Raw genomic sequence first — 26383 nt, 5'->3', positions numbered from 1 at the left:
AGTAAACGTTTTAAGGGAGAAGAAATTGAAGACTGCCAAATGCCTATTTCACCGTTGATTAAAAACAAAGCCCCTCACGGACCAGAGAGACTCGCCGAGCTCTATAATTTGAAGCAGGTTCATTAGAGACATGTAACTCAACACTGTTTTTTTTTTTTTAAGTAAGCTTTATCCACAAAGGTATAATCAATCGATCCGTTAAACGAAGTCCTATAACAAGGTTATTCCTTGTGATATGACAAGACCAGAGTTCTTTTTTCAAGAATTTGGACACGCGGCTCACACCTGAAAATATTTGATCAAGTGGCTTGCGGCTCTTTTCACGCTGGGAAGAACTAACCTTCCAGCGTAGCGCCTAAAAAACCCGCTGCTTTTGCGATGCCCCATTATAGCACTTTCAGGCCCGTAGCTACATATGAGGACACCATTTTTTTCAAGGAACTCAGTCTCAATTTACTGTTGAGAATTAGAACGGTAGAATACACAAGGTGCCATTTTGAAACTTGGTAGTGCATCAGCAGTTTTCCTTTTCTTATGTCACTCACTGAGTCACTCAATTTCTCCCATAGTCAGTAAAACATTTTTAGATTGGTAAATTAGTCCAGCCAGCTATCTAAACTTGTAGTAATCATGGCCGAAATTACCGACCGAGCACGCGGTCACATGCCCACGTGGGGCCCTGCATTGATCATTGATCATCCTTTTCTGTCTGTACCAGGTAGAATTACCATATCAGCATCAAGACCAGACAGACAGGGGAAGGTGAATGACCATATTACCATCAAGGCCAGACAAAGGGGAAGGTGATTGACCATATCACCAAGGCCAGACAAAGGGGAAGGTGAATGACCATATTACCATCAAGGCCAGACAAAGGGGAAGGTGATTGACCATATCACCAAGGCCAGACAAAGGGGAAGGTGATTGACCATATCACCAAGGCCAGACAAAGGGGAAGGTGATTGACCATATCACCAAGGCCAGACAAAGGGGAAGGTGATTGACCATATCACCAAGGCCAGACAAAGGGGAAGGTGATTGACCATATCACCAAGGCCAGACAAAGGGGAAGGTGATTGACCATGTCACCAAGGCCAGACAAAGGGGAAGGTGATTGTCCATATCACCAAGGCCAGACAAAGGGGAAGGTGAATGACCATATCACCAAGGCCAGACAAAGGGGAAGGTGAATGACCATATCACCAAGGCCAGACAAAGGGGAAGGTGAATGACCATATCACCAAGGCCAGACAAAGGGGAAGGTGATTGACCATATCACCAAGGCCAGACAAAGGGGAAGGTGATTGACCATATCACCAAGGCCAGACAAAGGGGAAGGTGAATGACCATATTACCATCAAGGCCAGACAGATTGAGGGAGGTGGATGATAGTGGTGAGATAGTGCTGGCATGACAGGCATGACAGGCATGAAGCATAGACTTCAGCTTCTGTTTTGGGTTGCCAGATTGGTTGTCAATAAAGACGTGGAAATAAAGAAAGGAAGACAACCTAATGCTGGACACACGCCTGCAGTAGGAGATTTCCCCCAAGCCCCTGAGGGGGACGAACTCCACGGCAGAAAGCGGGCACCAGAGACAGTGGTGCCCACCACGCCACGGTAAGTCTGTGCCCTTGTCGTCATAGCACTCCACCTCCGGAGCTGAACAACAAGAGATGTGGGGGATAAGACAGTATACCATGTATATCACAGTTTCCTGTGTTTAAGTGTTATGAGAGTGTGTGCGTGTCTATCTGTTTACCTTATTTATATTGGACTATCTAAATGTTTGTAGTCACAGAGCAGAATAAACATCATAAAATGTCTTCTCTATCCCAGTCTATCCCTCTATGACCTCTGGCTAAGACCAGTAATGCTAAACTACAGCTATGCTAAGCTAGCCTAACCTAGCAATGTAAATCGAACAGTGACTGTGTTAGCATGTAGCAGTTGGACTCACCAATGCTACAGTAGGGTCCACTGTAGCCAGGCCTGCAGGCACACACCTCCTCCCTGGTGGCTGTGATGAGTCGGCACGTGCCATCGTTCTCACAGGGGTTCTCACTGCAGACTGAGGACAGTTACACACATCAGGTATAATACAGTATGACAAACCACAGCACTGGGATCAGTTCCAACCACCTTATTCCTGCCTCCCGCTACTGCATGATAAACACAGGAGCTGTTCTTGCATCAGTGATTGAAGTGTGTTAACTTTGATCAAAACACACAAGCATTAGATTACCCACGTAGTCGAGCACTTACGGTTCAGGGTTGCAAAAGTAGAATGGGAGAAATGCTTTCACAAACACAGACACCGGTCGGTGTACAGTAGTTGACTGATTTTGTTCTTGGAGTGGCCATGTGGGGGCAGTATGAGTGGGAATAGCATATATAACAGGCTGGGGAGGTGGGGTGCAGGAAATGGTAGTACTAAATCAAATCTGTTTGCAGAACCTTGTAAAAATCCTAATACCATTACAAAACAAAACAGGTTTGGTTCAAGGGGCTCTCCAAAGTGTCTTTTCAACACCCATCAAACGTCCACCGTAGAGACGAAAGCACCTTTATCTTTTGGCTGAGAGGTTTCTCTCACGCGTTCTGAGGGGCTTCAAAAGGAGAGTGGGAGTTCAGAGGGTTTCTCAAGGCCTGGTAGGCTCGCCCGAACCACTCCCAACCATTAAGGCATTGAGAATACAGTGAGATGCCTGGCAACACAGTCAGGGCTAGAGATCTGATCATCCAAAAGGTGTGGGAGATTGAGGAATGTTGGGATGGGAAGATTTTCAACTAGAGAAGCCTTCATACTCCAAAGGTTTTAGGGGGCCCTCAACTCAGGGGCCCATTCAGGGACCAATTTCTAAGCCAAGAGACAGCACCTCATCAACTCTGAAGGTTCCACTCTCATTTTCAACAACAACAAAAAAGCACAGAGTGGCTGAAGCTAAAGTAACAAAGGATCTGAGTAAGAATGTCTTTTACCAGTATAGCGGACTCTCTCACAGGAGATCTCCCCGTCCACACATGTGCACCGTTCCACGTTACGAAGGTAGATCCTTCCCCATGATTTTCCAATGTCGTAATATCTCAGGTGTATGGTTTCATAGCACTTCCCTGACAAAGCGGAGAATAGAGAGATCAAAGGTAGTTGGGTGAAACGTGAGAAGAGGAGGAAGTGAACAGGTCAATGAGGAGTTAGGGGGGTATGTTTTGTGGAAGGGGTTTGGCATTGTGAAGAGCAAGATAAGGGTTAATGCACTAAAGGTACTCCTCAAAAGGGAAAACAGTTTCTCTACCACCCCACACTTTGTCATACCGCAATGAGAAATAAAACCCCATTGACATTTGACTCTAACCTAAAAATGTGTAATTGGTTTAGTTTAATTGAAACTGCTTTGAAACACAAGTCCATATAGAAAGTATGATACTGGAAGTTACTCACTCTGATCACAGTGCCTCCCAGTGAAGCTCTCTGGACAGGAGCACTCGAAGGAGCGTCTGCGGGGGACCAGAGTGCAGATGCCGCCATTTTGACATGGATTCACCTGACAAGGGTCTGTGAATCTGCGTGATGAGTGGACGAACACTAAAACACAACAACTGAGAACATTAGTGAAAACATTAGAAATAAACAGCATGCTACCTCAGTAACATAAGAATAAAGTATTTACCAACGTTGGTGTGTTTAATTTGAACACTGTTTGACAATTGGATGGAAACCTAGCTAGTGATTAAAAAATATTATGTTTATGCATGCATGCCACTACCGTAAATAGCAGGAAATGTATCTTTAAGATCGTATAAATACACAGAGACAACATAGACTTTGTAGATGATGAGGTCTTGTCCACAGATTCTACAAGAATGACCTCTCACCAATGGGTTGAGTGTTCGCAGGTGCACAGTATCCCCAGAGAAAGTCCCGATCAAAGTTGTGCGTCAGAGAACACCTATGATGCGGAAATAAAAACATTCCTGTAGCTCACATGCAACAGTTTCAACCTGGCCATTGAGATCAAGGAGTCAGATAGCAAATCAACAGCACATTGAACACGATCAGTCACCTGACTAAGAACCATAAGGATACTCCGCAGAAACCTGCATATCTCCAGTAAGTACAAGAAGTGGGTTTGAAACTGATACCATACTTATTAACTGTCTTTCATAATAGTTGAGGAGCCCTGCACTTTCATCCTTTTGGGACCAAAGCTATATTACCAAAATGGGTTAGACGTTTTATTGATTCCCCCACCCATCAATCCACACCCGCTAACTACAGTAACTACACCCAATACACCAAACCAAAAGACTTGGCTTTCAAAATCCCTTGAGAAACTAATAGAGAAACTTTGAGATCAAAGTGACTCTCAAGCTGGGATCCCAGTGGCTGAGTTCATAAGCAGACACACACACACACACACACACACACACACACACACACACCTACACAACCATGCATACACACACACACACACACATATACACACACACACACACACACACACACACACACACACACACATATACAGACACCTACACAACCATGTATACACACACACACACACACACACACACACACACACACACACACACACACACACATATACAGACACCTACACAACCATGTATACATATACACACACACACACATATACAGACACCTACACAAGCATGTATACATATACACACACACACACACACACACACCTACACAACCATGCATACATATACACACACACACACACACACACACACACACACACACACACACACACACACACACACATATACAGACACCTACACAACCATGTATACATATACACACACACACACACCCTCGAAAACCCTCAGAGTTTAAGATGAGCCAGCACTGAGCACTTGCTGTTACTTGAGGACTGAGTGGGAGAGGGCAAGAGCATGATTCATATTGAATTACATCCTAGTTGTTCATACTTGCAGACGCCAACCAGCCCTGTCATAGCATGAGTGGATTTACTCTGCAGCTGCAGCGCAGTCACACAGATGACTTTATCATAGCACTCCCTATCCAACAGCTCTGTGGTTATGAGACACAGATCTGTGGTCTAGTTGTTTTCACAAGAAGGCAGTGAGGCATCTTGCTGTGTCACAATTTGTGGAAAGTAAATAGTTAGTTCTGAGACATGAAACAGTCATTACTATAAACCATTAACTCAAACCTAGGTTATAAAACCTGCGCAACCGTGTCATAAACATGTTATAACATGACATTAGCATTTATGACAGTTTTTGGCGAATAAATTAGCAGTGCTGACTAGCGTTGGCATATGAAGCCATTTAGGATAGCCCAATTAGGTCGTGGAAGTTTGCATACAGTCACCTCATTACTTTTTAGGGCAATACCACATGGATTAACGAGGACTATAATTAAGTTTAAGTCTTTATATTTACTGTAGTAATATAGGGTCTTGAGACAGTCACAGTGCAAATGCATGTCTCAATGAATGTCTGTTAGTGGTTAGTATGTCTGTCAGTGGTTACGTTTTCAAATCATGTTGTATTCGTCACATGCTTCGAAAACAACAGTTGTGGACTTACAGTGAAATGCTTACTTACGGGCCCTTCCCGACAATGAAGAGAGAAAGAACATACCGAAATAATATAAAAGTTAGAACACGTGATATTAAAGGTAATAATAGATACACATTGAGAAACGATAACTTGGCTATATACAAGGGGCACCAGTACTGAGTCGATGTGCAGGGGTACGAGGTAATTGAGGTAGACATGTACATATAACTAAGAATAAAATGACTAGGCAACAGGATAGATAATAAACAGTAACAGTCACGTATGTGATTAGTCAAAGAAGTTAGTGCAAAAAGGGTCAATGCAGATAGTTTGGGTAGCTATTTGGTTAACTCTTTAACTAACTATATAGCAGTCTTATGGCTTGGAGGTAGAAGCTGTTCAGGGTCCTGTTGGTTCCAGACTTGGTGCATGGGTATCGTTTGCTGTGCGGTAGCAGAGAGAACAGTCTATGACCATTTTTAGGGCCTTCCTTTGGAAACCGCCTGGTATAGAGGTCCTGGATGGCAGGGAGCTCAGCCCCAGTGATATACTGGGCCGTACACACTACCCGCTGTAGCGCCTTGCGGGTCGGATGCCAAGCAGTTGCCATACCAAGCGGTGATGCAGCCAGTCAAGATGCTCTCAATGGTGCAGCTGTAGAACCTTTTGAGGATCTGCGGGCACATGGCAAATCTTTTCAGCCTCCTGAGGGGGAAGAGGCGTCGTGGTCTCTTCATGCATGTGCTGGTGTGTTTAGACCATGACAGATGCTTAGTGATGTGGACACGGCATGGCTTTCACGTGGCTCTCGTGTGTGTGTGTGCGTGGGTGTCTCACCTCACCAATCTATGACTGGGAAACTTCTTTGTGTGTACAAGAGTGAGGTACACTGCATGGCCAAAACTATGTGGACACCTGCTCATCGAACATCTCATTCTAAAATCATGGGCATTAATATGGAGTTGGTCCCCCCTTCGCTGCTATAACAGCCTCCACTCTTCTGGGAAGGCTTTCCATTAGACGTTGGAACATTGCTTCCGGGACTTGCTTCCATTCAGCCACAAGAGCATTAGTGAGGTCGGGCACTGATGTTGGGAGATTAGGCCTGGCTCACAGTGGCCATTCCAATTCATCCCAAAGGTGTTTGATGGGGTTGAGGTCAGGACTCAGTGCAGGCCAGTCAAGTTCTTCTACACCGATCTTGACAAAACATTTCTGTATGGAACTTGCTTTGTGCACAGCGGCATTGTCATGCTGAGACAGGAAAGGACCTTCCCCAAACTGTTCCCACAAAGTTGGAAGCACAGAATCGTCTAGAATGTTATTGTGTGCTGTAGCATTAATATTTCCCTTCACTGGAACTAAGGGGCCTAGGCCAAACCATAAAAAACAGCCCCAGACCATTATTTCTCCTCCACCAAACTTTGAGGTTGGCACTATGCATTCGGCAAGTAGCGTTCTCCTGGCATCTGCCACACCCAGATTCGGCCATTGGACTTCCAGATGGTGAAGTGTGACTCATCACTCCAGAGAATGCGATTCCACTGCTCCAGAGTCCAATGGCGGCAAGCTTTTACACTACTTGGCATTGCGCATGGTGATATTAGGCTTGTGTGCAGCTGCTCGGCCATCGAAACCCATTTCATGAATCTCCCGACGAACAGTTATTGAGCTGATGTTGCTTCCAGAGGCAGTTTGGAACTCCGTAGTGAGTGTTGCAACAAAGGACAGAGGATTTTTACACGCTATGCGCTTCAGCATTCGGTGGTCCCATTCTGTGAGCTTGTGTGGCCTACCATCTTGCGGCGGAGCCGTTGTTTCTCCAATACGTTTTCACTTCACAATAACAGCCCTTACAATTGACCGGGGCAGGTCTAGCAGGGCAGAAATTTGACGAACTGACTTGTTGGAAAGGTGGCATCCTATATCCTATGACAGTGCCAAGTTGAAAGTCACTGAGCTCTGCAGTTCAGGCCATTCCACTGGCAATGTTTCTCTATGGAGATTGCATGGCAGTGTGCTCAATTTTATACACCTGAAATAGCCAAAATCCACACATTTGAAGGGGTGTCCACATACTTTTGTATATATAGTGTATCTCTTTGAGTAATGGAAATGTGTGGCAGTGTTATGCTGAATGTGCGTGTGGTTGAAGTGGTTGTTTGTGTCTCTAAAACATTGGATCCTAGAGTGACCAAGAGACACTTGAAATGGATGACACTGGACTCACCAAGAGCTGGAGAAGCTGATGGTGATACAGTGATGGTGAGTGCTTCCTCCATGACGGAATGGGAATTTACATTCTTTCCCCTCTACTGTAAGGACTGGATCCACAGAAACAGGAGTAGATACATATGGTTATCAGTGAACATATTGTGAACATATTGTATTTTACACATATTCTAGTCATAAATTCCTCATTCTCCGCAAGAACATTTAAAAAAATCTGTATTTCATTAAGTTTACTGCACAAGATCAGTTCAACATCAATATTGAAAGTAGAAACAATACCAACCCTAAAACACTTTGCAGCAAAATAGAGGCCACTTGAATATGAGAAAGCAGGTGTTCTCCCATGGCTTGGGATCACAGCATATGATAGACAATTAATCTTTTGAGGTTGACAGTGGCTCCTGCCAGGACCCAATCAAGTTATATTACTAGGGAAGCACAGTAGAAGGGATGCATAGATCTCAGCACTATATCATTCCCCTAGACAGCCTAATCGTTGTTCTGTTATGAAAAGAGATTGTGTACCCTTGCCAACACAAGATGAATAATTCTGGATTCCAACTCCATCTACTAAAGAGGTCATTATCATTGAGTTGACCTGGTAAATTGGTTGATGGGCTGTATGGCACAGTTGTGTAAACATATTATACAAACAACATTTTATAAACAACATTGAAACAGGATAGTGAAGACTACGCACAAAACTGTAGTCAATTAAACAGGTAATGTATGTTGTTAATGTTAAGTAATGATAATAATGTTAATAGTAATGATAATAATATTAATAGTAATGATTACCTTTATGACTATTTCTGTTCACATTTCTTGCACTAAACGTTTCATATCTTGGGAGTACCATTCGCTGGAACCAAAGTGAAAACAGTATTAAAGTAATGCACGGTTAGTTTACTTTTTTGGGCAAATTATGCACGCCAAAATATGCCTATCCAAACGCAAACCGTGCACTTGTTGCGCTCTAGAATAACTGCTATAATTGCAAGAAATGGCTTCACTTACCGTTCGTACACTGAGGACATACGGTAGGAAAAGTAACACAAAGTATAGCATCATAATATTTTGGGTTATGTAGTCTCTGTTATCGTGCGCAAAAGTATTTGAAGTTAATTTCTTGAATCAGGTCCGTCAGATAAATGTCACGTTTTATCTGTCAATTCGAGAGAACTCAGCCTGCTTTTGGTCATGGAGAACGTGGGATATGCTGCAAGAGCGAGCCTGTTCCCTGCAAACTCTATTGAGTAAATCAAATGCGTCATTAGACCTACTTTTTGATTATGGCCATCACTCTACGCAAAACATCGAATTGCAACTAATTTCCCTTACGAGACGCCCACGATTAAACATGCAAGATCTTGAAAGTGCTGATCTTTGATGTAATGGAAAGTAACTTTTTGGAGGAGGTGGCGGGTGATGGTTTCGGATCCCTCCTCTCATAGCTTGGTAACCATGCATAAACATTCCAAGTGCTGCGTGCTGTGGCAAGAACACCCCCTGTCCCATAACCAAGCCTCTAATTTTCAAAGATTGCAGTAATTGAAATGCCTGCTATGGTAAACTACACTCTGAGATATATTATTCTTACTGACAAGACACGACTTCCTGACAAGACTGGTCTAAAATGGGTTTATAATGTGTGACTCGAAGAAATTGTTCACTTATAATTACTAATACTCTTAATAACTGACCACCGTTCTGACCAACTGGGCAAACAGATTTAAGAAGACAAAACACACTTGGGAGAATTCTGCAATGTGAATATCTTAAAGACCAATGATAATGGCTTTGACAGATCTATGTTTGGAGCTGGTTGGGTATCAAGGATTTGCATTCTTACAAATCATTTTTATTTCAAACTAAGTTAATCATTAAAGGGGCCATCTTGGATTGGTACATCCATTTTTGGACGTTTAAATGAATGATATATAGCCCCACTGATTCTTGAAGAACATAACTTATAAATGCCTCATGAGCTTTCGACTGGGCAGACACTGGCTCAATCAAGCTGTTTCCACATAATTTCAATGGAATTACGATGAACCAACATGGAATAGACGTTGAATTGACGTCTGTGCCCAGTGGGTTAGTTCTACTGTCATACCCCCATCAGTTGCGGTTGTTTAAATACCAGATTGAGCCTTTAATAAAATCCTTCAACGTGACTAACGACAGAGGCTTTCATTCTGGCATTACAAAGGTGGGAATGTTTATTGAGTGGAATTTGAACAACCAAACATCAAGCCAGACCATAATAGATCAAATGTACAGACATAAAGAGGCATCATATTTTGTTCACCATGAAACAGTGTACACTGAGTGTGCAAAATATTAAGAACACCTGCAGTTCTTGACACAAACCTGGCACCTGGCACCTACTACCATACCCTGTTCAAAGGCACTTAAATATTTTGTCTTACCCATCCACCCTCTGAATGGTACACATACACAATCCATGTCTCAATTGTCTCAAGGCTTAAAAATCATTCTTTAACCTGCATCATCCACTTCATCTACACTGATTGAAATGTATTGAACAAGTGACGTCAATAAGAGATCATAGCTTTCACCTGGATTCATCTGGTCAGTCTATTATTATGGAAAGAGCAGGTGTTCATGATGTTTTTTACACTCAGTGTGTGACCAGAATAATACAGTAACGTGCACTAGAATTGCAAGGAGTTTCTCATGTTCCTACATGTGTGAATCCTATAACCTACCTGAAAGAGGCTTAATTCTATAGCCCCTGTTTTACAGTACCTGTATTATCAGCATCCATCTAAAACAAGGTAGCTCCTAATACATTTCCAAACAATAGTTTATTACCAAATTGTTCATAAATTTTAACTGGCAATTATTTTCCTTTTCATCACTTCTTGAAAATGTATACCCGCTAAACAGTACGGCATAGTCAGTGATGATCAATAATACAATATCTATCACCATACAATTATTATACATATACATCAGTTCTGGCATGAAAAACGAGAGTTTTTTATAGTAAAAGTCCCTTGTTCATCAAGTAAGTTCCTGTTTGAACAGACTGTGAATCAAGCTTGGAAAGTGCTGGTGAGGGTTGGTCAGCCTCAGAGCTCACACAATGGTGGCCTTGTATATGTCAGTCTTGGAGTCTTTGTTCCCTTCTGATTGATCGTGGGTGTTGAGGGGCACCTGGGAGGTCTTCATTCGACTCTGGCACTGCCGGAGCTCAGCCGCGTACCCTTGGAAACTGACGCTGAGCTCAGAGTCCTCTCCATGGGTGATGGTGACCTCCCTCACCTTCTCCTCCTCCTCTTCCTCCAGGCACACTCCCTCCACGTCCATCACCTCCTGCAGTGCTGGCTGAGAGCGGAGTGCTCCAAGACACGGCGACCTCTTGTGGGAGCGGTCAAGAGCACATGCTCTTTGTCTTCTCTCTGGGTAGAGGGGAGTGATGGGAGAATCAGACACGTTTTAACCACAGTGGTCAAACAAATCAAAAGCCCAGCTACAGTGTATGGAGGAGAGTTACCAATCTAGCATAGCCTTGAGGCCTCAAACACAGCATGCATTGGTTAACATGTCAATGATTTACTGATGGGTTACTACAAAACACACGTTATGACTTGTCTACCACCTCCCTGGAAATGTACAAAGCCTTCCAGATGATTTTATAATCTGTGTTATAATCAGTCTAAAGCAGTGACATAGGCCAGTGAAGGCCACCAGTTTTTTGTGTCTTGACCTACGCACTTTTTGGTGATAGAGGAAAAACAGTGAACAGGGGAGGAGTAGCGGAAGGGTTAAGAAACCCGCTGGAATAGCTTTTTCCATCTCCATTATGATAGAGCTCTGACCCTTGAAATGCAGTACGTCCATTGAACTGATCTCAGAGCAGTGACCTGTGGGTGACAAAGCATCAGGCTCAGAGTATTTGGCTTGATGGCTTCTGGCCCCGGATCAGTTCAGAACATTGTGCCAATACGAGCTAACAAAATGAAACCATCTCAAACATCAAAAGCTCTATGCATGCCATTGGGTTCGCAGGGCGATCCACTTGGCTTCAAAATAACAAACTGTAACAGTTTAACTGATTGGTTATTCGTTAGATCAACTGTGTACTGTACTGTACTACTGTCTACACCAGGGCTCTCCAACCCTGTTCCTGAAGAGCTACCGTCCTGTAGGTTTTCGCTCCAACCCTAATCTAGCGCACCTGATTCTGATAATTAGCTGGTTGATAAACTGAAACAGTTCAGTTAAAATTGAGGTTGGAGGGAAAACCTGCAGGAGGGTAGCTCTCCAGGAACATTGTTGGAGAGACCTGGTCTACACTCTTAGAAAAATCTAGAACCTAAAGTGGTTCTTTGGCTGTCCCCATAGGAGAACCCTTTGAAGAACCCTTTTGGTCCCAGGTAGAACCCTTTGGAGGTCCATGTAGAACCCTTTCCACAGAGGGTTCTACATGGAACCAAAAGAGTTCTACATGGAAGCAAAAGGGGTTTTACATGGGACCAAAAACGGTTCTCTTATGGGGACTGCCGAAGAACCCTTTAGGGACCCTTTTTTCTAAGAGTGTAGACTTGTTGATGTCAACAAAACGTGGTGCTTGCCCACAAACTGAGCAGTGTTGCATTGATATGATGATACACTATTTAACAGGATTACATAATACAGAACTTTCTCAAAGGTGCATTTCTGGATCCAGATTAAAGTCTGTAGTCACATTGGAGCTGGATCACTATGACCGTTTCACATTTCTGTGCAGTTTTTAGCTGTATTCTTATCTTGACAAGTGTTTGACAAAATTGAATATCGCAATGGAGAAAGAATATCTGACCTGAAGCCGGTGTACATAATGAGACATCACATGAGTAGAGGAAAGGGTTGTTAGAGTGCGTTGACTCATACAGTTCCTCCGCGACACTTCTCTATTATATTGAGGATGCGTGAGTCGAGAGAGGCCAAAGCTAACCCTGAGTGATAATTCTCCTCGTCCCTCCTGCACTCAGTGACCCTCAGCTTTTCAACAAGAGTTCTAAGTGATTCATACATAGCACTCCAACGCACACACCTTCTGACCTCCTACGTCTCTGATTCACAGTCAAAGCAGTTTTATGAACACAGCCTCCACAGCATTCCCTTGTCACAGCTGAACACACAAACAGAACCTCTTTGACAAAGGTAGGCCTACTTAACAAGTTGATGTGCTCAATATTTTCTCATGATGCTACAGTAACGATTTACTCTGACTACATATCCATAACGCATTTATTACACATCTATAAGCATTTCATGAACATGTTATGACAGGTCCAAACAGCATTATTAAAGGTTCATGAAATATATCCTTACCATATCTATTGCGCATTCATGTCATGCTATGCAGAGCTCATAATTAGGTATCTTAATAGATACATCATTACAATGACAGAGTAGGAGTGTCATCATTATGGCTGTTATCTAAAATGTGCTTCTGCCATATCAGTGTTAGTGAATATTCCAAAAGGCCATGCTGATATGAAGCCTGTACTTGAGATTTTGTGTGACTGACCTACACACAATACCCCATAACTGTCACACAGCCAGGAGTGGTGGGTGCGGAGTCAATCGCAGAGAGCAGAGGATAATGAGGGAAACCAAACTTTATTATCCAAAAGTAACGCCAAAAACAACAGGCGAAAACAAATGTGTCCAACCCAAAACTGGGCACCAAACAGACAGTGAACATAACATGCAACCAACCTAGACTAACAGAGAAGAGAAAAGGAAAAGTGGATCAGTGGCAGCTAGTAGACCGGCGACGCCGAGCGCCGAGCGCCGCCTGAACAGGCAGGGGAGCCACCTTCGGTGGAAGTTGTGACAGTACCCCGCCCCTGACGCGCGGCTCCTGCAGCGCACCGCCGTCGGGCTCGAGGGCGACCCAGAGGGCAAGGCGCAGGGCGATCCGGATGGAGGCGGTGGAACTCCCTCAGTACTGATGGATCCAAGATGTCCTCCACCGGTACCCAGCACCTCTCCTCCGGACCGTACCCCACCAAGTCCACGAGGTACTGTAGGCCCCTCACCCGGGGACCCCTCGATGTCCAGAGGGGGGCGGAGGGACCTCCGGCACCTCACCTTCCTGCAGGGGACCAGCTACCACTGGCCTGAGGAGAGACACATGAAACGAGGGGTTAATACGATAGTAAGAAGGAAGCTGTAACCTATAACACACCTTGTTTATCCTCCTCAGGACTTTAAATGGCCCCACACACTGCGGCCCCAGCTTCCGGCAGGGCAGGCAGAGGGGCAAGTTTTGGGTCGAGAGCCAGACCCGGTCCCCCGGTGCGAACACCCCCAGATGCTCCATAAACGCCCTCCAAACTCTGGACGTGAACTGGGGACCCCGAAACGATGTCCTCAGGCACCCCGTAATGCCGGAAGACGTGGGTAAACAGGGCCTCCTCAGTCCGTAGGGCCGTAGGGAGACCGGGCAACGGGATGAGATGGCAGGACTTAGAAAACCGATCCACAACAACCAGGATCGTGGTGTTCCCCTGAGACGGGGGAAGGTCGGCGACCACGGCCGTTGTGGAGCGGGGAGGGGCTGTAACTTCCCTCTAGGCAGGTGTCTAGGAGCCTTGCTCTGAGCGCACACCGAGCAGGAGGAGACATAAAACCTCACGTCCTTGGCTAAAGTGGGCCACCAGTACCTTCCCCAAAGACCCCACACTGTCCTCTCAATACCAGGATGATCCGAAGAGGGTAGCGTATGGGCCCATCGAATTAAACGATCACGAACACCAAGCGGCACGTACTGTTACACCCGCTGGACACTGAGGAGGTGCAGGTTCCAACCGTAACGCCCGGTCGATTTCCGCGTCCACCTCCCATACCACCGGTGCTACCAGACATGAATCTGGAAGGATGGGAGTAGGATCGATGGACTGCTCCTCGGTGTCATAGAGACGGGACAGTGTGTCGGCCTTAGTATTAAGGGAGCCTGTCCTATAGGAGATTGTGAACCAAAATCTGGTAAAAAAAAACATGGCCCACCTTGCCCGACGCGGATTCAATCTCCTCGCTGCCCGGATTTACTCCAGATTACGATGGTCGGTCCAGATGAGGAAAGGGTGCTTGGCCCCCTCAAGCCAATGTCTCCACACCTTCAGAGCTTTTACCACAGCTAACAACTCCCGGTCCCCCACAACATAGTTCCGCTCTGCTGGACCGAGCTTCCTCGAAAAGAAAGCGTAGGGGCGGAGCTTCGGTGGCGTTCCGAGCGCTGTTACAGCACGGCTCCAACCCCAGCCTCGGACGCGTCCACCTCCACTATGAATGCCAAAGAGTGGTCCGGATGAGCCAGCATGGGAGCGTCGGTGAACAGCTCCTTCAGACAACTGAAGGCTCTGTCCGCCTCCGCTGACCACAGCAAACGCGCCAGCCCCCCCTTCAGCAGTGAAGTAATGGGAGCAGCCACCTGACCAAAACCCCGGATAAACCTCCGGTAGTAATTGTCAAACCCTAAAAACCACTGCACCTCCTTTACCGTGGTCGGAGTCGGCCAATTACGCACGGCTGTAACGCGGTCACACTCCATCACCACCCCAGAGGTGGAAATGCGATAACCCAGGAAGGAAACGGCTTGTTTGGAGAACACATTTCTCAGCCTTGACATACAGGTCATGCTCCAGCAGTCGCCCAAGTACTTTACGCACCAGAGACAGAATAGATCAGTATATCATCGATATACACCACCACACCCTGCCCGTGCAGGTCTCGGAGAATCTTGTCTACGAAAGATTGAAAGACGGCTGGAGCATTCTTCAACCCATACGGCATGACGAGGTACTCATAATGGCCAGATGTGGTACGAAACGCGATCTTCCACTCATCTCCCTCCCGGATACGCACCAAATTATACGCACTCCAAAGGTCCAGTTTTGTGAGAAAAAAAACGCCCTCCGTGAAATGATTCCACCACCGCAGCGATGAGAGGTAGTGGGTAACTAAACCCCACTGTGATGGAATTTAGACCTCTATAATCAATGCACGGACGCAGACCTCCCTCCTTTTTCTTCACAAAAAAGAAACTCGAAGAGACGGGTGACGTGGAGGGCCGAATGTACCCCTGTCCCAGAGATTCAGTGACATATGTCTCCATAGCCACTGTCTCCTCCTGGGACAACGGGTACACGTGACTCCTGGGAAGTGCAGTGTTTACCAGGAGGTTTATCGTGCAATCCCCTTGTCGATGAGGTGGTAATTGGGTCACCTTCATTTTACAGAAAGCGATAGCCAAATCGGCATATTCAGAGGGAATGCGCACAGTGGAAACCTGGTCTGGACTCTCCACCGTCGTTGCACCGATGGAAACTCCTCTGCACCTACCTGAACACTCCTCTGACCACCCTTGGAGAGCCCCCTGTTTCCATGAAATCTCAGGATTGTGATTAGCCAGCCAGGGAATCCCCAGCACCACTGGAAACGCAGGTGAATCAATAAGGAAGAGACTAATCCACTCCTTATGATCCCCCTGCGTTACCATGTCCAGTGGAACCGTGGCCTCCCTGACCAGCCCTGACCCTAATGGTCGGCTATCTAAGGAGTGCACGGGGAGGGTTGATCTAGCGGCACCAGTGGAATCCCTAGCCTCAACGCGAGTCCACGATTCATAAAGTTCCCAGCTGCGCCTGAATCGACTAGCGCCTTATGCTGGAGAGAGGGAGAAAACTAGTAAAAAAGAGAAAGAAATTAAAGAAATTTGTAAAAACATGTGACCAACAGGGAGCTCTGGGTGAGTCTGGTGCTGACTCACCTGGGGTGACCGAGAAGTGCTCTGCCTGCCCTCTCAACTCCCAGGCGAGCTCCTCCAGCACCGATTGGCAGTGTGTCCTCTCCGACCACAACTGGTGCAGGAGGAGCCTCCGGTCGTAACAGGGCCCGTTCTGGACGCCTGTGGGCATTCAGCAGGTTGCCCAGTCGGATCAACATGTCAATGAGTTAATCGAGGGAGAGGGTGGCGTCCCGACAAGCTAGCTCCCTGTGGACATCCGCCCAGAGGCTACATCGATCGTGGTCTATCAGGGCCCTGTCGTTCCACCCCGCTCCAGCGGCCAAGGTCCGAAACTCCAGCGCGAAGTCCTGCGCACTCCTCGTCTCCTGTCTAAGGTGAAACAGCCGTTCACCCGCTTCTCGGCCCTCTGGTGGGTGGTTGAACACAGCCCAGAACCGGCGGGTGAACTCTTGGTAGTGGTCCCTCGCAGAGTCTGGGCCATTCCACACTGCATTGGCCCACTCCAGGGCTCGACCCGTCAGACAGGAGACGAGGACGCTCACGCTCACCTCACCAGAGGGAGTCGTACGAACGGTAACCAGGTACAGCTCAAGCTTTGGCAAGAACCCCTGGCACCCAGCCGCCGTTCCATCATACTCCCTGGGGAGCGCCAGACGAAGAGCACTGGATCCGGACACCGCCAGAGGAGTAGGTTGAGCAGGTGGAGGAGGAGCTGGGGGTGAGGTAGGGAGACCACTCCTCTCACATCTGTCCATTCTCTCCATCATTTGATCCATTGCTGACCCAATTCGGTGGAGAATGGTCGTATGATGGAGGACACGCTCCTCCATGGATGGGAGAGGAGGTGCAGCTGCTCCTGCTGACTCCATGGATATGGTGCGGGCTTCTGTCACACAGCCAGGAGTGGTGGGTGCGGAGTCAATCGCAGAGAGCAGAGGATAATGTGGAAACTGAACTTTATTACGGTATCCAAAAGTAACGCCAAAAACAACAGGTGAACATACAGACAGTGAACATAACACGCAACCAACCTAGACTAACAGAGAACAGAAAAGGAAAAGGGGAACGGTGGCAGCTAGTAGACCGAGCGCCGCCCGAACAGGTAGGGGAGCCACCTTCGGTGGAAGTCGTGACAATAACGTCAAAGTGGAATTATATCTTTAGACATTTTTACAAATTAATTAAAAATGAAAAGCTGAAATGTCTTCAGTCAATAAGTATTGAGCCCCTTTGTTATGGCAAGCCTAAATAAGTTCAGGAGTAACAATTTACTTAATAACAAGTCACATAAATTGCAACGACACACTCTGTGTGCAATAATAGTGTTTAACATGATTTTTGAATGACCACCTCATCTCTGTACCCGACGCTGTCACGAACCTCGCCGAGGTTGGTGCCTCTTCCTGTTCGGGCGGTGCTCGGCGGTCGTCGTCGCCGGCCTATTAGCTGCCATCGATTCCCTTTCCGTTTGTTTTGGGTTATTGGTTAATTGGGTACACCTGTTTTGTATTAGGATTTGTTTGTAGGGTATTTAAGGGCACTAGGCCCGCTGGGTATTTGTGCGGGCTTGTTTTTGTTACTCTGTGTTTTGTTGGTGTGATTTATTATTGTATTTATTCTCCGGACTGTTTAGTCCTGTTGTTGTTTTGGACTAGCAACGTATTTACGCCCTGTGTGTTGGCGTGACTGTTTTTGTTGCGCTGGGGAATAAATCTGAGGAAAACGACTGAACCCTGCTCTCTGCGCCTGATTCCACCCACCACACCTAGTAGATCGTAACAGAAGCCCGCACCACCTGAAATGGAGTCAGCAGGAGCAGCGACCACTCCTCTCCCCACTATGGAGGAGCGCGTTCATCACCATACAGCTGTCCTCCATCGGATTGGTACCGCGATGGACCAGATGATGGAGAGGATGGAACGATGGGAGAGGAGTGGTCTCCCGACATCTACCCCAGCTCCCCCACTCCCGACACCACCTACTCCACCTACATCGTCCTCTGGGTCCGGCGCACTACGTCTCTCCCCCCCGAGGGAGTACGATGGAGCGGCTGCTGGGTGCCAGGGATTTTTGCTCCAGCTGGAGCTCTACCTGGCTACCGTGCGTCCGGCTCCCTCGGGTGAGGAGAGTGTGAGCCTCCTCGTCTCCTGTTTAACGGGCAGGGCCCTGGACTGGGCTAACGCAGTCTGGAACAGTCCAGACTCAGCTCGGGACAACTACCTGGAGTTCACTCGCCGTTTCCGAGCAGTGTTCGATCATCCACCAGAGGGTAAAGCGGCGGGTGAGCGACTGTTCCACCTCAGACAGGAGACGAGGAGCGCGCAGGACTTCGCGTTGGAGTTTAGGACCCTAGCTGCTGGTGCTGGGTGGAATGACAGGGCCCTGATGGACCATTACCGGTGTAGTCTCCGGGAGGACGTCCGCCGGGAGCTGGCTTGCAGGGACACAACTCTCTCCCTGGATGAACTAATAGACATGTCTATTCGATTGGACAACCTGCTAGCTGCCCGCGGGCGTTCAGAAGGGGTCCTGTTAATTCCACCGTCCAGCTCTCCCACTCCCACTCCGATGGAGTTGGGAGGAGCTGCATCTAGGGGGATCAGAGGGGGCTCCTCCTGCTCCTATTGTGGACGGAGAGGACACACTTCGGACCGGTGTTGGAGGAGTCCCTCTGGGAGTCGAGATGGTCGGCAGAGCGCTCCTCGGCCACCCCAGGTGAGTAAGCACCAAACTCACCCAGAGCTCCCTGTTGGTCACATGTTTTTGTTAATTTTTTTCCCTGCATTTTTCCCCTCTCTTCAGCATAAGGCGCTAGTCGATTCAGGCGCAGCTGTGAGCTTTATGGATCGTGGACTCGCCCGTAAATTGGGTATTCCGTTAGTGCAGATAGACCCACCTGTCCCCGTGCACTCCTTAGATAGCCGACCGCTAGGGTCAGGGCTGGTCAGGGAGGCCACGATTCCGCTGGACATGGTAACGCAGGGGAATCATAGGGAGAGGATCAGTTTCTACCTTATTGATTCACCTGGGTTTCCGGTGGTGTTGGGGGTTCCCTGGCTGGCTATTCACAATCCCCTTATTTCCTGGAAACAGGGGGCTCTTAAGGGGTGGTCAGACGAGTGTTCAGAGAGGTGTTTAGGAGTTTCCATCGGTGCCACGACGGTGGAGAGTCCAGACCAGGTTTCCACCGTGCGCATTCCCCCAGAATATGCCGATTTGGCTATCGCTTTTAGTAAGAGGAAAGCGACCAAATTACCACCCCATCGACGGTGGGATTGCGTGATAAACCTCCTGGAGAACGCTGCACTTCCCCGGAGTCATGTGTACCCACTGTCACAGGAGGAGACGCTGGCTATGGAAACATATGTCACGGAAGCTCTGAGACAGGGGTACATTCGGCCCTCCATGTCACCCGTCTCCTCGAGTTTCTTTTTTGTGAGGAAAAAGGAGGGAGGTCTGCGTCCGTGCATTGATTATCGAGGTCTCAATTCGATCACAGTGGGTTTTAGTTATCCGCTACCTCTCATCGCTACGGCGGTGGAATCATTCCACGGAGCGCGTTTCTTCACAAAACTGGACCTCAGGAGCGCGTATAATCTGGTGCGTATTCGGGGAGGAGACGAGTGGAAAACAGCGTTTAGTACCACATCAGGCCACTATGAGTACCTCGTCATGCAGTATGGGTTGAAAAATGCTCCAGCCGTCTTTCAATCCTTTGTAGATGAGATTCTCAGGGACTTGCACGGGCAGGGTGTGGTAGTCTATATTGATGACATCTTGATTTATTCTGCCACACGCGCCGCGCATGTTTCCCTGGTGCGCAAGGTTCTTGGGCGACTGCTGGAGCATGACCTATACGTCAAGGCTGAGAAATGTGTGTTTTCCAAACCAGCCGTTTCCTTCCTGGGTTATCGCATTTCCAGCTCGGGGATGATGATGGAGTGTGACCGCGTTAATGCCGTGCGTAATTGGCCGACTCCGACCACGGTAAAGGAGGTGCAGCGGTTTTTAGGGTTTGCCAATTACTACCGGAGGTTTATCCGGGGTTTTGGTCAAGTAGCGGCGCCCATTACCTCACTGCTGAAGGGAGGGCCGGTGCGTTTGCGGTGGTCAGCAGAGGCTGATGGAGCCTTCAACCAGTTGAAGGCACTGTTCACTGGGGCTCCCGTGTTGGCGCATCCGGACCCTTCGTTAGCATTCATAGTGGAGGTGGATGCGTCCGAGGCTGGGGTTGGAGCCGTGCTGTCTCAGCGCTCGGGTACGCCACCGAAGCTCCGTCCCTGCGCTTTCTTTTCTAAGAAGCTGGGTCCGGCAGAGCGGAACTATGATGTGGGGGACCGGGAGTTACTAGCTATGGTAAAGGCCCTGAAGGTGTGGAGACACTGGCTAGAGGGGGCTAAACACCCTTTTCTCATCTGGACTGATCACCGTAATCTGGAGTATATTCGTGCAGCGAGGAGACTGAATCCGCGCCAGGCTAGGTGGGCCATGTTCTTTACACGTTTTAGATTTACGATCTCTTACAGACCAGGTTCCCTCAACACTAAGGCCGACGCGCTGTCCCGTCTCTATGACACTGAGGACCGGTCTATCGAACCCACTCCCATCCTTCCTGCTTCTCGGCTGGTGGCCCCAGTGGTATGGGAGGTGGACGCGGACATCGAGCGGGCGTTGAGGGTTGAACCTGCGCCTGCACAGTGTCCGACTGGCAGAAGTTACGTACCGCTTGGTGTTCGTGATAAGTTGATTCGGTGGGCTCACACACTACCGTCTGCGGGTCATCCGGGGATCGATAGGACAGTGCGGGGTCTTAGAGGGAAATACTGGTGGCCCACCTTAGCTAGGGATGTGAGGCTCTATGTCTCTTCCTGTTCGGTATGCGCCCAGAGTAAGGCTCCTAGGCACCTTCCTAGAGGGAAGTTACAGCCCCTCCCGATTCCACAACGGCCATGGTCCCATCTCTCGGTAGATTTCCTTACTGATCTTCCCCCTTCTCAGGGGAACACTACCGTTCTGGTCGTTGTGGATCGGTTCTCTAAGTCCTGCCGTCTCCTTCCATTGCCTGGTCTCCCTACGGCCCTACAGACTGCAGAGGCTCTTTTTACCCACGTCTTCCGGCACTATGGGGTCCCAGAGGATATCGTCTCCGATCGGGGTCCCCAGTTCACATCTCGGGTTTGGAAGCCGTTTATGGAGCGTCTGGGGATCTCGGTCAGCCTTACCTCTGGTTATCACCCCAAAAGTAATGGGCAGGTGGAGAGAGTAAACCAGGAAGTGGGCAGGTTTCTGAGGTCGTATTGCCAGGACCGGCCAGGAGAATGGGCAAGGTACGTCCCATGGGCAGAGTTAGCCCAGAATTCTCTTCGGCATTCGTCCACGAATATGTCGCCATTCGAATGTGTACTGGGTTACCAGCCGGTCCTGGCTCCGTGGCATCAGAGTCAGACCGAGGCTCCTGCGGTGGAGGAGTGGGTACAGCGCTCTAGAGAGACCTGGCGGGCAGTCCAGGATTCTCTCAGGCAGGCCAGTGAACGGCAGAAGAGAGACGCTGACCGCCACCGCAGTGAGGCCCCGGTGTTCGCACCAGGGGACAGGGTCTGGCTCTCGACCCGAAACCTGTCCCTCCGCCTGCCCTGCCGGAAGCTGGGGCCGCAGTGTGTGGGGCCATTTAAAGTCCTGAGGAGGATAAACGAGGTGTGTTATAGATTGCAACTTCCCTCTTATTATCGTATTAACCCCTCGTTTCATGTGTCTCTCCTCAGGCCGGTGGTAGCTGGTCCCCTACAAGACAGTGAGGTACCGGAGGTCCCTCCACCCCCTCTGGACATCGAGGGGTCCCCGGCGTACACAGTACGAGCTATTCTGGACTCGAGACGCCGGGTGAGGGGCCTGCAGTACCTCGTGGACTGGGAGGGGTACGGTCCGGAGGAGAGGTGCTGGGTACCGGGGAGGGACATTTTAGATCCTTCCCTCTTGAGGGATTTCCATCGCCTCCACCCGGATCGTCCTGCGCCTCGTCCTCCGGGTCGTCCTCGAGGCCGGGGTCGGCGCGCTGCGGGAGCCGCGCGTCAGGGGGGGGGGGGTACTGTCACGAACCTCGCCGAGGTTGGTGCCTCTTCCTGTTCGGGCGGTGCTCGGCGGTCGTCGTCGCCGGCCTATTAGCTGCCATCGATTCCCTTTCCGTTTGTTTTGGGTTATTGGTTAATTGGGTACACCTGTTTTGTATTAGGATTTGTTTGTAGGGTATTTAAGGGCACTAGGCCCGCTGGGTATTTGTGCGGGCTTGTTTTTGTTACTCTGTGTTTTGTTGGTGTGATTTATTATTGTATTTATTCTCCGGACTGTTTAGTCCTGTTGTTGTTTTGGACTAGCAACGTATTTACGCCCTGTGTGTTGGCGTGACTGTTTTTGTTGCGCTGGGGAATAAATCTGAGGAAAACGACTGAACCCTGCTCTCTGCGCCTGATTCCACCCACCACACCTAGTAGATCGTAACAGACGCATTCAGAAAATTCTAAGGTCCCTCAGTTGAGCAGTGAAATTCAAACACAGATTCAACCATAACGATCAAGGAGGTTTTCCAATGCCTCACAGCGAAGGGCACCTATTGGTAGATGGCTATAAATAAAAAAGCAGACATTTAATATCCCTTTGAGCATGGTGAAGTTATTAATTACACTTTGGATGGTGTATCAATACACCCACTCACTACAAAGATACAGGCGTCCTTCTTACTCAGTTGCCAGAGAGAAAGGAAAGCGCTCAGGGATTTCACCATGAAGCCAATAGTGACTTTTAAACAGTTGCAGAGTTTAATGGCTGTGATAGAAAACTGAGGATGGATCAACAGCATTGCAGTTACTCCACAATACTAACCTAATTGACAGAGTGAAAAAAGGAAGCCTGTACAGAATACAAATATTCCAAAAGATGCATCCTGTTTGCAATAAGCCACTAAAGTAAAACTACAAACAAATGTGGGAAAGAAATTAACTTTAAGTCCTGAATACAAAGCACAAAGCAATATAGCACATCATAGAGTACCACTCTTCATAATTTCAAGCATGGTAGTGGCTGCATCATGTTATGGGTATGCTTGTCATTTTTTAGGATAAAAATAAACAGAATAGAGCTAAGCAGAGGCAAAATCCTAGAGAAAAACCTGGTTCAGTCTGCTTTCCAACACTGGGAGACAAATTCACCTTTCAGCACAAGGCCAAATATACACAGGAGTTGCTAAGCAAGACGACATTGAATGTTCCTGATTGGCCTAGTTACAGTTTTGACTTAAATCGACTTGAAAATCTATGGTAAGACTTGAAAATGTCAGTCTAGCAATGATCAACAACCATCTTCAGAGCTTGAAAGATTTTGAAGGATTGGACCCCTTTTTTCAAGTTTCGCCTAAAATGGCATACCCAAATCTAATTGCCTGTAGCTCAGGCCCTGAAGCATCTTCTTGGTACCATTTGAAAGGAAACACTTTGAAGTTTGTGGAAATGTTAAAGGAATGTAGGAGAATATTACACATTAGATCTGGTAAAATCTAATACAAAGAAAGAAAAAAAATTGTATTGCAAGAGCAAGGGCCATAATGTATTATTCCTCCACAATACTTATATCCACAATACTTATTCCTCCACAATCCTTATAGATCCAAGATGGCGTAGCAGTAAGACTTGTTTGTTTTTGCCCCTTGTAAATATTTTTTTCTTGTTTTTTTTGTATACATTTCAATATATTTCAATCTCTTTTTCCATTTTTTTTATTAAATATACCTTCCTGCAACCCGCCTCACCCAATGTGATACGGATTTGAATTTTTTTCGACCTTAGAACTGGAACCTCCATCAGAAGCTAGCCATCAGAAGTTAGCCAGCTAATTAGCTACTAGCTATTTAGTCACTGTTAGCCACTGCTAGCGGTCTTTACCTTTATCTCAGACACCAGCCACTTTAGCCCGGATAGCCCGGATAATACCTGCCAGTCTGCACAGTGCGATATCAGCCCTGAGCATATCTGACTGCTTTTTTCCACTACATCACCAGATTCCTGCCGCAAGCTCTGTACCATTACACCGGATCATCACAGCTAGCTAGCTGCTACCGAGTGGCTATTGTGGCTAACGCCCTTGTCCAGAAGCAAGCACCAGTTAGCGTCGAGCTAGGCCCATCTCCCGGCTAGCAAACGAAGTACACCAACTACAATACCTCTCTTGCCAATTGGCCTGGACCCTTTATCGACACGGAGCCCCGCCAATCCATCACGACTGGTCTGCTGGTCTGCTGACGTAATTCGGCCGATGTGCTCTCAACCGGCCTCTGCGTTGTGGATGTCGGTGAAGACCCATTTGCTATCCCCGGCCCGCTAGCTTTTCTGAATGCCGTGTCTCCCTCTCACTTAGCATAGTAACGACTACCGAACGGCTCCCCATCTATTGCTGCTCATTGAACCCTATGATCACACGGCTACACAGCTGATGCCTGCTGGACTGTTCATTAACACAGTACTTAATTTTGTTTCTTGCGGCCCCAGCCTCAAACTCAGGCCCTGTGTTCTGACCCTATCTGCCCATTCGTCGCCATTTACCCGTTGCTGTTGTCTTAGCTGTTTACCCGTTGTTGCCTTAGTTCTCCCAATCAACACCTGTGATGGCTTTATGCCTCTCTCTAATGTCAATATGCCTTGTATACTGTTGTTTAGGGTAGCTCTCATTGTTTTATTTTACTGCGGAGCCCCTAGTCCCGCTCAACATGCCTCAGATAGCTCCTTTGTCCCACCCCCTACACATGCGGAGACCGCACCTAGCTTAACTGGTGCCTCCAGAGATGCAACCTCTCTCATCATCACTCAATGCCTAGGTTTACCTCCACTGTACTCGCACCCTATCATAACCTTGTCTGTACATTATGCCCTGAATCTATCCTACCATGCCCAGAAATCTGCTCCTTTTATTCTCTGTTTCCAACGCACTAGATGACCAGTTCTTATAGCCTTTAGCCGTACCCTCGTCCTACTCCTCTGTTCCTCTGGAGATGTAGAGGTTAACCCAGACCCTGTGTGTCCCCAGGCTCTCTCATTTGTTGACTTGACTGTAACCGTAAAAGCCTTGGGTTCATGCATGTTAACATTAGAAGCCTCCTCTCTAAGTTTGCTATATTCACTGCTTTAGCACACTCCGCCAACCCTGATGTCCTAGCCGTGTCTAAATCCTGGCATAGGAAGGCCACTATAAATTCTGAAATTTCCATCCCCAATTACAACATTTTCCGTCAAGATAAAACTGCTTTAGGGGGCGGAGTTTCAATCTACTGTAGAGATAGCCTGCAGAGTTCTGTCATACTATCCAGGTCTATTCCCGAAAAGTTTGAGCTTCTACTTTTAAAAATCCATCTCTCCAAAAATAAGTCCTCACTGTTGCCACTTGTTATAGACCCCCCTCAGCTCCCAGCTGTGCCCTGGACACCATATGTGAATTGATTGCCCCCCATCTATCATCAGAGTTTGTACTGTTAGGTGACCTAAACTGGGATATGCTTAACACCCTGGCCATCCTATAATCTAAGCTAGATGCCCTCAATCTCACACAAATTATCAAGAAACCTACCAGATACAACCCCAAATCCATAAACATGGGCACCCTCATAGATATCATCCTGACCAACTTGCCCTCTAAACACACTTCTGCTGTTTTCAACCAGGATCTCAGCAATCACTGCCTCATTGCCTGCATCTGTTATGGGTAGGCCTTTCTAATCGACCTGGCCCGGGTATCCTGAAAGGATATTGACCTCATCCCGTTAGTAGAGGATGCCTGGTTGTTCTTTAAAAGT

At 47.6% G+C, this 26383-nt stretch overlaps 2 protein-coding genes across 5 annotated transcripts in view; both read right to left on the bottom strand.

The window, feature by feature from the left end:
- Nucleotides 1-9238, bottom strand: part of LOC110531794 (hepatocyte growth factor activator serine protease) — an 18560-nt gene extending 9322 nt beyond the window's left edge. Inside the window, exons 1-7 of the mRNA XM_090183911.1 lie at nt 8799-9238; nt 8580-8643; nt 7780-7873; nt 3876-3949; nt 3442-3585; nt 2982-3113; nt 1960-2070 (exon numbers count right to left, since the gene is read on the bottom strand). Of these exons, the coding sequence (XP_090040037.1) occupies nt 1960-2070; nt 2982-3113; nt 3442-3585; nt 3876-3949; nt 7780-7873; nt 8580-8643; nt 8799-8852 (673 nt within the window). The 5' untranslated portion in view covers nt 8853-9238. The remainder of the gene's footprint in view (nt 1-1959; nt 2071-2981; nt 3114-3441; nt 3586-3875; nt 3950-7779; nt 7874-8579; nt 8644-8798) is intronic.
- Nucleotides 9239-9980: 742 nt separating this feature from the next.
- LOC110531788 (regulator of G protein signaling 12) overlaps nt 9981-26383 on the bottom strand; it is a 78360-nt gene continuing 61957 nt past the window's right edge. For all 4 annotated transcript variants that reach the window (XM_036987657.2, XM_036987656.2, XM_036987655.2 and 1 more), the window contains one exon: nt 9981-11209. In XM_036987657.2, the coding sequence (XP_036843552.2) occupies nt 10887-11209 (323 nt within the window). In that variant the 3' untranslated portion in view covers nt 9981-10886. The remainder of the gene's footprint in view (nt 11210-26383) is intronic.

This window comes from Oncorhynchus mykiss, chromosome 9 (genome assembly GCF_057628025.1).
Source record: "Oncorhynchus mykiss isolate SJ-2025 chromosome 9, ASM5762802v1, whole genome shotgun sequence".
Lineage (NCBI taxonomy): Eukaryota > Metazoa > Chordata > Actinopteri > Salmoniformes > Salmonidae > Oncorhynchus > Oncorhynchus mykiss.
This window is presented reverse-complemented; position numbering and strand designations above follow the sequence as displayed.